General features: G+C 24.1%; 1 protein-coding gene across 1 annotated transcript in view; it reads left to right on the forward strand.

Moving 5' to 3' along the window:
- The first annotated feature begins 6,700 nt into the window (after positions 1 to 6,700).
- Positions 6,701 to 13,910, forward strand: part of LOC112591352 — a 130,480-nt gene continuing 123,270 nt past the window's right edge. Inside the window, exon 1 of the mRNA XM_025335143.1 lies at positions 6,701 to 6,978. Within this exon, the coding sequence (XP_025190928.1) occupies positions 6,807 to 6,978 (172 nt within the window). The 5' untranslated portion in view covers positions 6,701 to 6,806. The remainder of the gene's footprint in view (positions 6,979 to 13,910) is intronic.

The raw sequence follows: 13,910 nt of genomic DNA on the forward strand, positions 1-13,910 counted from the left end.
AACAGCCAGTAATTGTGTTAAACGAATTGTAAACGATAAAAACGATAAACCAACAGTTTAATTAACTTTTGATGTTTTATTTTCAATTTAGATGTATAGAATTCAACTTTCAAAAAAAAAAAAAATAAAAATAAATGTTTAAACAAAAAAACCATAATAATAAATGACAAGAGAAATGTAAGCAACAGATAGTATTATTTTCTGATTTAATATATTTTGAATTTTTTTTTTTTTTTTTTGTAATATTTAACGCAACAGTTTCTTGTTGATTTTCTTACATACAATTTATTCACTATTATTCACTTATATAAATTCAAATCTCATAAATTTGTGATAAATTTTGTTTATCACATTCAAAATATGGGTTGTACTAGCAAAGCACAATATTTTATTATTTTAATTTCCAGGATCAGTGACCATCTGATGGGAAGCATACCTCCCTACCTACACCAAATTTTGAACCCTTGTATTAAATATTATCGTGTTTTTACAACATTTCTAATAATAGAATTCACCACAAATTATCAAAAGTCAAGAAGAATGGGCTTTTTGAGAATAATGATGTAATTTTTAAAATAATATTATTTAAATGATTCGGATTCGAACGATCGATGTGTATATCAAAACGACAATACATAAATATATATTTTAAGATATTATTTAATATAAAATAAGTAAATTTCAAAAATTATAAGTTCAATTTAACAGACCCTTAAAATAGCTGTCCCTATACTCTAGGTCTAACTGTTATTCTTCTTTTGGTGGTGAGGGGAGGGGACTGATAGCGTATGCCCGATATACTTCCTCCCATTTTGTAATAAATAAAAAAAAAATTAGTTTCTAATATATGGAAAATATTTTGTATACACAATGTTGTAGTTTGATAAATATGATTTTATTTTAAAAATAAATTTAATAATTAGAAATTTTTAATCACTTAAGTAAAAATTAATTGTTGTTCGATGAAATTAATAAATATAATCTTTGAATAATTGTGTTTGCGGAAGAGAATAATATATTTTTCGTTTCAATTATTTGTCCCCGTCATAGTGTAAACACAACACTGATTTTTCCCAGGAAGTCTGAAATTAATCGGAATAACAAATGTTTTTTGTTTAAAGTACTATGTTATGATTTTATTGCTTAACTATGTTGATAGAACTCCGATTATATTATTCTATAAATCCTAACGGGATGTTAATTGTGCACATTTAAATTAAAATATATGTAATTTGAAAAATATTTATTATTTTTATAATAATTTTTTAAAAGTTATTATTTACTACTAGCTATTATTATTATTATTTTTTAGTAATTGTTTTAGTAATAAATTATATATGTGTAGTATATTGTATATGTATTATAATTTCCGAACATTATAAAATAATAAATAAAATAAAATATTTTAAGGGGATTTACATCCGGCTATAATATGTTGAGTATTCTATCAAAATATACCTTTCTTAGGTTTATTGTACCGAATACCCTAGTAAATATTTCTAAACATATATTTGAGTATATCATGAAGTTAACCTGAAAACAACTTTTCAAAATATTTTGAATTAAATTTTTAACTCTTCAACATGTTGAATGTTAAGGGTTTTTTAATGTTAATAATATTGAATTAGTAATACGTTATAACTTATAAATAATACAATTAATTAAAATATAAGAAAGTTGATTTAAAGTTTACTTCGCATGACGAATTTAAATATATTTTCAGAAATATGTAATCGAACGCCTAACTTAAAATAATTGTCAACAATCTATAATTTTAGATAAACAAAATAATTAATATTCAAGTTATGAGTAAGTGATAAGTGCGCACACAATATACTGAGCGCTCTACTGTTTATTTTACATTTCAGTCATACACAATAATGATCACTTACTACGTACACATATAAAATATACATGACACGCATGCACGCACACACTTAGGATATTACCTTTATTGAATTTATAAAAAAACGGTCGATTCCGAATGCCCTTAGGCTTTAATATAAAGTTATTCAAATAAACAACTTACGATTATTATGGGTATCTACTTATATATTATTATTGTTATTATTATGTACCTATTTTGAATACAATAGTGTATATTATTGACTTTTGTTAACATTATTCTAATAAATTGTTACCTATACATTTTTTTGGATAATAGAAGGTTTATCTTACGATTTAAACTTTTATTCAATTACCAATATTTAATTTAATATGCAATTTGCATGGTTTTTTTTTTTTTTTTTTGTTTTTAGGTAGATAATATTTTTACAAATGTTAATACTATTTAGTTATAAATTTAATATTATGTTAAATTATTAGAAATCGTTCAGATACAACTTGTTCTTGTGTTTCGAATGTGACGTGTTTTTAATAATTTATTTTTGTACCTATATATTAAGTACAAGTTGAATAAAACAATTGTTATTCTTAAAGTATATAAATTACAGATAATTGGCTACTAATCACGAATAATGTTAATAGATAGACATAGTTAGAAAGGTATAAGAGTTATTAAGAAATTATTCTTTAAATAAGTGTTAGAATTTATGATTACTAATAAGTAATAACCAATATTAGCAGTTTTGTTTCAGGTCTATAATATACCAAGTATCTTGTATGTTATTTTACAATTTTGTATGGCAATATCATCTATTTAGAGCTCTGCTCACCTGTCATAATATAATATATATTATCATGACAAAACGCCTTTTAACATTTATTAAATGTATAGCGTATTTACGTTAGGTCAATACTCACAATAAAAAATTATATATTTTTATAATTTTAGCACTAAAAAAGTGGTGATATTATTGTATTATTTTTATATTGCTTATAAGATTGAATAAATAATTATCGTAATCTTGCAAAAAAATATATATTAGCTTTAGAATTTTAAAAGTATTTTTTTCTCTGAGAGATCGGAAAAAATAAATTTCAAAATTATATAAAATAAATCACTGATAGTTGAAATAAAACAATATTAATACATACACAGTATTCAATAATTATAATAAATAAAAACATATAAAAACTAAATTACTTTAATTTAGTGAATATTTATAACTCAAAAATCTATATAACTTATAATATTAAATTATTATAAATATACTTAGGCTTAAATACAAGAAAACGCAGAAGTAGATTTTTGATATTATGCTCTTTGTTTATTTTAAATTAACATGTAAATTAAGATAATCAAATTTAAATTAAATTAATTAAAATTTTTAAACGAAATTTTTTCAAATAAATTAGTAAATAATAAAATGTATTAGTTCATTAAATTCTTAAATTTTAAACATTATCAGTAGAGCAAAGATTTCTATGTATGAGCATATTATTGTCTTTATTTATTATAAATACATATATAATTATTATATATCTACGTATAGTTTAGTTTTTAATCATATTCATAATTTGACTCATACTAAATTAAATAGAACATTTTTTTTTTTTGCATATTTTAATCAAAATTAATTTAATAAATAGATTTTTAGAGAGTTTGAATATTAACTTAAAATACCTAATGTAAAATCGCATTAATTAATTGTTATTGTTTTATTAATTATCGTAAATATGCGTATTATTTGTATTATTACAAAAATATATTTAATTAAATACAATCATGACAATTTATTGAAGAATATTCTAACAAAGCTTTCAAAAGTGATGGTAAAATATTGTCATATCACTCACATAAGTAAATAATCACTAACACTTGAAACTTCTTATTCTTGTACGATCTAAGACAATGATTATATCCGAAATTATAATTCATAACTTAGCTGGCACTGTTACTTTATAAAGATATAAGATTGGTATACGTTTATTATTTATTGCACGTTTATTGAAAACTTTTGACCATATGATATGTATTTCCTAGCACTATAAGAACTATTATAAAGGTTAGGACGTTAAACAGTTAATATCCGTATAATACAAAATATAGTTATCGGAAACACTTGTATTTTTAAATAAGTAGACAAACAATATATATATAAGTTAAAATTTGTCTTTATTGTCCATATGCCAAGGACTGGACTCCCTGGGCTTAAAAGTGTGGTGGTCTTAAATGGTTAATATGTTGCCACTTCAGCACATTTTACTTCATCAGTTGGATCTACTTTAATTATTTACTAATTTAAAATATATGTCTACGTACATTTTATAAGATAATATAAATGACCTTCTACGTATAAAATATTTAACTGTATTATTTATAATCAATTTTTTATAAAATTATTTAATATTTAATAGAATTATACAAACAAATTGATTTTCGTATATTAAAAAAAAAAAATAAAAATAAAATAAGTTGTATATTTTACTATTACCATTTCTAGACATAATTATCACTATTTAAACAAATTGAAATAAACTTATATTTTTTGTATTAAAAATTATTTATAATTTATAATACACATTAATAAATATTTAAAACAGAAATATTTAAATACAATAAATATCCTATAAGTTAACCTAACTTCTTTTGTTTCAAAACTATAACCTCTTTTTAAGGAAAATTGAGAAAAGCATTTTATCAATAAAATGTATTGATGGCAATTTATAACGATTATGAATATTACGAGATATACTAATATAATATTAAATTACTATTAATTATATAATATGAAGTTGAAGATATATTCAATTGATCATAAATATAAATATTTATCATATTTATAGATAAAATATTTTCATTTAAAACTAATAAAATAATTTCACAGATACACGAGATAAATTCTACTTGATTCTATCTTAAATAATAACAATTAAGCTAAATCATAGATGTTTTAGTAGTTTAGTGTATTCATACAACATTATAATAGTTCTACATACGGTAAAAATATAAATAATTTTGTTTTTTGAACTTTCAATATGATATATAATAACATAACTTATATATCTTATAGTTGATTAATACTACGCATAAACAAAAAGTATAATTAAATATATTAAATATGCAATTTTCAATATATCTTTACGTAAAACAAATATTGATATTTAATTATTTCGTATCTCTTTTTGGTTATCAATTTTTTACTAATAAATTTCAATTAATCAAATCATCGATACTTTACATTTTGCTTAAAGGTGTAGCAACATTGAAATATAATATATCACAGTGGTACTATACATATAATATTCTCTAGAATTTCAAGACTCGATTTTGAAAGGTAATATATCGAGCAAAAACGAAGAGATTGTAGCAAAAACTAAATCCTTGCGTGTGGACTAGAAATTTAATATGGGTGGGGACCGAATTGAAAAACTAGGAAAAACGGCATTAATAAAAAGTAATCGAAATTCTGCAATAGGTAGGTAACAAAAAATAGTGCAGTACTGATTGGAATATACACCGCACGGCTTAGTTACGTATTACAAATATATAATAATATTGCATTGGTTTAATCTTAGAGTAATTTGACTTTATTTTCCTTAGTTACAAATTACGTTCAATGAATCTGGACATGCGATGGTTACTCATAAAACAATCATTAATTTGAATAGCTGTTTTAAACTCTCCAATTAAAACAGAAGGTGCAATTATAGTTTGATTTAGATTGTGAAAATATTTATCGACACGATTTATTGCTATTTCTAATTTATTTTGCGAGTGATAGATGATTATATAAAATATACAATAATTTAATACTTGCAGAATTAGTACGATTTAAATATTTAAACTACTTGTAAAAAGTTGGCAAATAATGTATTTACTCTTAATCACCAAATTGTATTTAGTTGTAATTAATCTCTTGTATTTTCAAGTTATTTATTTTTATAGAAATTAAAATTAAATTATTCGTTGATTAATATGCGCAAATTATAATATAATAAACATGTTTTATAATAATTAATCAAAAAGCTTATTTCGTTCACCGTTTATTCGTTATAAAATAATATTATTATGTACGCCTCAACTTTATTCGTTATTTTTCGACTATTTTAATTATAACGTTTGTTACATCATAGAACCTTTGACGATTTCTCGCTGGTCGAATGGACATCGTTCGCTTAATCGCTCGAAAGATAACATGGCGGAATGGCATGGCGGTAACATTTACATAGGGGCGTCTTATCCCAAGGGGATATCGATTTTACCGTTCAAAAACACCGTTACTTTTACGAAGCGGTCACTCGGCAACAGCAGGAAAATCAAGGACTTAGCGGCATCGCATTTGTAAACACGCGAAAAATGTATAATACGTTTATATATATATATATATATATATATAATACACTCACACTAATGCATAACTGTATAGATACTAATCCAGACGGACACAATAAATATTATACACAACCTACACAATCCTCATCGAGTATACGCACGCCAAGGACGAGCCATAAGTTTCTTTATTTGACCCGGACCACGGTTACAGTGTAGCGGTGGCGTAAACGTTTCCGAATCAAAGGCCAACGACCACGTGTATATTATACGATTACTATTACCAGTACACACACACACACACACACGTGCGCTAGTATTATATATATATATACATTATAATATGTATCGTGACGTCCGTGTTTTCACGAAGGCTTCGCATATTAGGTATAATATACAGCTGTCGTTGTCGTTATGGTAACAAGTCGCGGACAACACACGATAGAATCGAGGGGGGAAGGGTGCACGGCGATTAAGCTGTGTGTGGCAAGCAAACGCCTGGCATTGTTCGCGGCGGCCGTTTTGCGTACGCTACGGGAGAATTTCACACGTGTCCGGTTACGACGTGGCGTTTCCGTCTCATCAGTGTAAACGAAGTGGCAGTGGCGACGATTCCGGAAACCAGCAGATCATGGTGGACCGACGAATGGCGTACGAGGCGTATAGGAAACGTACAGAAATACCTCGAGGACTCGACTATTTGGCCGACCGGCTGGTTCGGGCTGTGATTCGTGTGCAACCGAAAAACGTCCACGAATTTGCCGCCGAGTTTTTCGATGGTCTTTTGCGGCAACGCGACCTATGTAAGCGAATCAATATTATTAGTGTAATGTACTTCATGATACGGTTGAAAGAATCATTATGATCGTAGAATATAATAATATTATATAATATTATAATGAGTTTCAGAACAGTAACGCATATTATATAGTTGAGTTGATAGATATTGAAAGAAACTAATTAAACTTGCGAGTTCATAACTGTTTTAACCTGACTTAACCGCAACTGAAGTTTATAACAGCGATTTTAAAATTGTATTTGTTTATACGTTGTTACTAAGAATATTTTTATTTGTTTAACTGTTTTATATTTAAGTGCATGTGATAAAAAAGAAAAAAAAACTGTTAAGTTAATGTTACTTGCAATATACATGGACGTCATTCGAGGGAGCCAATTATATTATTTATACATACGATATTTTTTACTCCTTACCTCTTTTCTTGCGCGTGTCGTTGGCCTGTTACATTTTAATATAGGTATTAACATTATAATATGATCATTGTTTAAAATTTTTGTGCGAAACCAAAAAACTAGTTACTATTTGATGACTTAGTATCTATTATCTCATATTGAAAATCAGTTTTTTGATAGTCGTTTAATACTCGACAGTAATTAATCAGTTAATTTTGTTCACACATTTTCTATTTCCATTTAAACATAATACAGATTTACGAATGAATACATATACAAGGTAAGTAGAAAAAAAAATGGCTCAAACTTGAAAAGTCAAATATTGTGTACGATATATAACTCACGACTCGACTTCAGAAACTCATTCGGTCAGAGATATTGTCATATATCGTACACTCAACCGTTATATAGATTTATTACGTTATACTATGCTCGTGTGTGTGTAAGTATACAAATATCCATTACATTTATTATGTCATAGCAATATTCGTATTGCATAATATTATTATTTTTATCACAAAGGTCAACTACGATGATGCGGTTTGGACCACTTTGTTTAATATTGTAGCAAATCCCACGTCGTCGTATTTTATTATGTATACAAACGTCACTCTGTGATGTGATCCAAAGACTATGATTACGTTCCCATAACCCTAGGATTTCTGAGTTTCAAGTTAATCGTAACATGACAGAAGTATGCATTTCCGGTAAAGCGTCTAAGCCTTTCCCGAAGAAACTCCGCGGGAAACAATATTATAATATATACTCAAAACCAATTTTTCGGTTTAATACCCAACTTGGAATTCGATTTGCTCTGATGATGGAATACGTCTATAATTTGTTCAGACTTTTATCGTAGTAATATTATGTCGTTAAATCGATAATAATAATACAAACAATAACAGTGTAGAGAATTGACATTTAGACAAATGAAAAATAGAATTTAATGGATTTTCAGTCAAAAATTAAGTAGATAATCATATTATTATTATTATTTTTTTTTTTTGGTTTCTAATAATTTTACGAAAACAATTTATAAAACTCTTTAATCCTGTATAAATAATAAATAATTCATAAATTTATTAAAAATAATTTAAGTTTTAATATTAGTTAGTAACAAAAATAGATTTTAATGCATCAACCATATTTCAGTTTTATTGGATCTATTTTTATTTAAAATAATAATATAGGTATTAACAGTATTATTGAAGCGTTTTGTCTACAAAATAATTGTATACACGCCTGAAGACCAATATATTTTAGACATTTTTTTGATAATCTAAACTAAACAAAAAAGTTTTATGTCTGTTATAAATTAAAAATAATAATTTTAATTAAATTATGCTGTGATCGTCTAATTAACATTCCAACAAAGGTAAAAAATAATAATTTATTAAAGCATTGAAATTGTTTTAAACTTTTAAAATTGTCAATTTTTCACATTTTATTATTTTAAGATAGGTACCAATATCGTATTTTATTGTATTTATAAATTAATAATTAAAATTTTAAATTTAACCTTGAGTTAATTTTGAACAAAATAACGTGTTGAAAGTGATCTGTGCTTTTGTGTCGTTTATTATTTATTTCTAGTTGTTGTATAATAAAATAATTGAAATATTGATTACAATTTATTATTGTACTATATTAATAACTTTAAAGTGGCATAACGTAAACCATTGCAAAAAAAATAAAAGTATTCAAATAAATTTTTTTAGTGATAGTAATTATTGTTTAACTTAATGTAGAATACGTATATTATTTCATTTTATCACTATTTTGCTCCAATTAAAAATAAGAGTTATGCCGTATCAAGTGTTTTTGGTTGATTAAAATGTTTATGCTAGGTTTCAATTACATTAATGTGATTTTATTTTTAACATTATACCTATGGTAGTTTATACGTTACATATGATGGCGTTAAAACTTAAAGAGTTACTTAAATGGTTAAAATGGTTTGAAATTTTCAGATATTTACTCGTTTTATTTCTGATAGATTGAATTAGAGAGCATAATATATTAAATGTATTCATATTATACAGGCTTTATAGTTAAAGTTATTTAAAACAATGGTAACAATACAAGTGTCTATGGGTTTAAAACCATTTTAAAATAATTTGAATATATTTGTACCTATATTTTAAAATATTACTGTGTCTAAAGACACCAAAAGCTATAAAATAAGTTTAAAACATAATCATACAATGAAAATGATAACATTATATTATTTTTTGTATCTAGGTTTTTTATTTCTTCAACTTTAATTTCTTTGTTTATGTACACAAACAAAATAACGTTAGAAAAAAAAAAAATATATATCTGTTTTAAATTGAATTGGCTGTTCAAAAAGAAATTTAATTTTAATACGATCAGGCTTCGGAAGCATATTATGAATTTATTTCAAATATTTTGTGCTTATCTAATATTTAATGAAAAGTTCAAAGGAAATAGTCTGGAAAGTACTTTTCTTTATTTAAGATAAAAAAACATTTGAAATGTTCGAAACATTTATAAAAAAGTAATGTTGCTATCGTTTTTGAGAAGTATAAATTAATGAAAAATACAATAGATTTCATTATAAAACTAAACTTCTGATCCTCATTACCGTATATAACATTCAGGTCTAATAGTTACTTAATTTGTATAACTTATAAGCTCAAAACCAATGCAATATTAATGTCAACAATTATATTTAGTTAATATTTAACGATTTAATTTTAATCTTACGTATGATAAATATTAAAAAGTCTTGATGAGAAAATGAAAAAGAATGAACATGAAATTTCCAGTATAAATGTTTGATATGTTTTTGAATAATCATACCTGGAGTCTATTGATTTTATATACATTTGTGGAAAATTAAAGTGCTGGATTACTCTGTTTAAAAAGCTGTTTTATAATAAATTATTATCAAAAACAAAAAAAAGTGGGCAAATAAGTCGGTTTTTTACTATGCTGCAGCTATCAAGTGGGTTACAGTAATTAATGTGTTAAATTTGAATTTAATGATATATCATTGCACACATGAAAAACACGGAAACGGTCTTCCATCATATATTATAAATACATTTCATATTTATGTTTTTTTTTTTTGATATTTAAGCAATTAATTTTATTATTAGTATTAAATATTAATTATAAGTTGATTCAATTTTTAATAAAAAAATATCGTATATTAAAATATAATTTGTATTAATATTATAAAATGTTGAACTAATAGTACCTTATCGTAAAACAGTGTGAATATATTCGTAGTATAAAAGTTAATATTTTAAAAGTAATCTGAATATTTTGAAAATGTAGTTACGCAAAGTGAGTTGTATAGTAAATATAGTAGAGCTAAAAGTTTTAATTCCTCTCGAATAATGTTATTAAAACATACGTTTCTCTAGCCTGCTCCCCCCCCCCCCCCCTATTAAACTTTTTTCAATTTTTTTTCATAAATATTTAGTATAGACTTTGTATGAATTTGTACAGATTTATTTTCAAAGGAATAACCAAAATAGTGTGGGTGGCTGTAGAAACTTCAGCCCCTCACAATATTTTGGTTATTCTTTAAAAATAAATCCGTACAAATTCTGATTTCCATCATACAAATTTATATAAAGTCCATACTAAATATTTATGAAAAAAATTTGAAAAAAGTTTTATGAGGAGTGGGGGTTGGAGAAACGCACGTGTTATTAAATTATAATAAAATTATTAACATAGCTATTCAACGTCTCAGTATCTTGTTTTTTCAAGTTTAGTCTACTTATAAAAAATATTTTATTACATTTGAAAAAATTTTAACTATAAAAACTAAACATTTTATAAATGTACCAAAAAATACTTGTAGTTTGTAAATGTCCGTGATTTTGATGAGTTTTGAAAAAAACTAAACTTTGAATGCATATAAATAAAAAAAAATCCAAATTTAAAATGAATATAAATAGCTCAAAAAAGTTAAAATTATACTATTTGTTATTTTACTGGTGACTATGTAATGTTGTAATAATTTTAACTTTAAATGATATTAAAAAAATGTATGTTATTCTCCGTTAAACTTTTTATTTTTATTTTGGTATAGTTAAGCTAATAAGATATTTTGTATTAAATTTCCAAACCTTAGATATAAAACAATTTTACGAATCTTTCGATATTTTTTTAACTTAATATGATTATTAAAAAATATTTTGACTCTAAATTATATTTACTTACTTGTATTCATATATTTTTTTATTAGAATTTAATATTAAATTAAAAATAAATCAAAAGTTTTAATCGTCTATAAATAGTTAAAAAAAAAAAAAAAATTCAAAGAAATCACACTATATATAAAAAAACGATAAGTTAAACAATTGGTGACAATTTATATTTTCTAGTGTTTGAAAATCAATATTGCCAACAACTGGTGTTATGTAAAAATTCCTATTTCATTATTTAAACTACTCCCTAAGTTAAAATCTGAATAATTTTTACTGCTCTAAATGGTAATAAAAATCACAAAAAAAAAAAAAATACACACACACACATATAAAATCAATACATTCATTTATTCGCTCAGACTAAAAACTTACTACATTAAATTTAATAGGCGTTTTTTCTTCACTTGTATTTTTTTATGATAATTATTATTACAGATGTATCATATATTTGTTTTTGTAAATATGGTACATACATAAATTATTACAGTAAAAATATTAGTTATTTTAGAGTCTGAGTGGAGTGATGAACGTAATACGATTTTACAATGATTCTTGTTTTTGTGTATCTGTGTACATTATAAGTAGACGACAAAAAGTTTCAATTTACAACTTTGAGGGTGTTTTTGGATAGAAAATCGGATCTATTCCATACTTGAAAAAGGTAATAATTAAAAACTTACAGTACTTTAATCAATGAGTACACGGTTATATACAAGTATGATACATACAAATTTAAAGCTTCCCAAGTAAAACCGAGAATTTATATTTGAATAGTTTGACATTTTGCACCAATATATAGTTTTCATATTTATTTGATAAGTACTCGTATAAATGTTTAATATATGTTTTTAATAAACATATCTATAATTCATATTATACTGATCTATTGCGTAGTAGTTATGCAATTATGTCATCACTTTTTTATCTTCAAATATTTGAGTAGACTCGCTTAGTTTAAATAAATATTAAGAACTAGTACTAAATAGAAACGAGAAAATTTTAACTAAATGACAATAGCTTGATATAATACATCAACGACGTTCAATATCTATGCAACTTTAAAATTTGAATTTATCCAGTGCTATTTTGTATAAACTAGCAGTTAGTTGAGCACTGATACATTGAATATTATTTACACACTATGTTTTTTCAATTAATTTACAATATAATATTCGTGAAAAGAATCATTTATAAACATTTAATATACGCTTTAATTCACACAGAGTTATTATATTTTTAATAATTTTAAAATACAGTTTAATTTAATGTAAAATTTAAAAATAATAAAATAAATAGCATAAAACTTATTAAATGGTAGTTTCCAATCTGGTCATGTTGTAACAACACTGAATTCATGTATGATTTCCATACAAATGTATATGTTTATATTATTTATACTATTATTTCTTTGTCTAATTGTAGGTATGGAACTCTGATGTTCTAATACATACATTGTAAAGAAAAAATTATAAAACAAGTAAAGAAAATGACAATGACAATTTACGAGTATTGTAAGCTGCAATGCTCCTTCATCTCTAATTTTTATACAAGTTTTAAATAAAATGTTAGTTAATATTATATTATTTTTTAGTAGTTCTTATTTATTTATTATGGTTGAATTGACATAAATTAATCGATAACTGTATATATATATATATTATATATATAGTTTACATCGATTAGTTTATCTAAATAAAAAGTAATAATATATTAGTGATTGTTATATGAAATATAATAAATAATAATCAACAATTCAATATGAATTAAAGCACAATATATTTAAGATAATAATTACTAACACATGTAAAAGGGTAAGATAAAAAAAAAAGTTTTCATATTTATAATACATAACTGATAATGGTGTTGATAACCAGGACTGTGCTGACAATCATGTGCGGACACAATTAAAGGGCGTCAAAGGTGTTTTATACATAATATTTATGCAGTAATCTAATACGGGTTTCGTTAAATTTATTATATTATTAAATTGAAATTGGTATTATTCATTGGTACGCATTAAACAAATACGTTTGACGACTTATTTATTAATTTTGTAATTTAATTAAATTAATATAAAACTAGATAGAAATGTTGCATTGCTTTGATGTTATGCTTCCAAAACATGTGAATAATAATTCGTAAGCTGAGTGGTAATATAAACCGTTTCGAATAGAAGACTTTTTGAAACACAATTATTTGAAAACAATAATATTATAGAAAATTAGTTACAGCAAATAAAATTAAAAATAATACGAACTAAATAAAAATATTTGAACTAGTAAAAATTACCTAACATACACTAAGATAATATATTAATTTTGTTTACACATTTTTAACTGCATAATTAAGATTGAAAT

This window comes from Melanaphis sacchari, unplaced genomic scaffold, assembly GCF_002803265.2.
Source record: "Melanaphis sacchari strain LSU unplaced genomic scaffold, SCAv2.0 Contig132_pilon_pilon, whole genome shotgun sequence".
In the NCBI taxonomy this organism is placed as follows: Eukaryota; Metazoa; Arthropoda; class Insecta; order Hemiptera; family Aphididae; genus Melanaphis; species Melanaphis sacchari.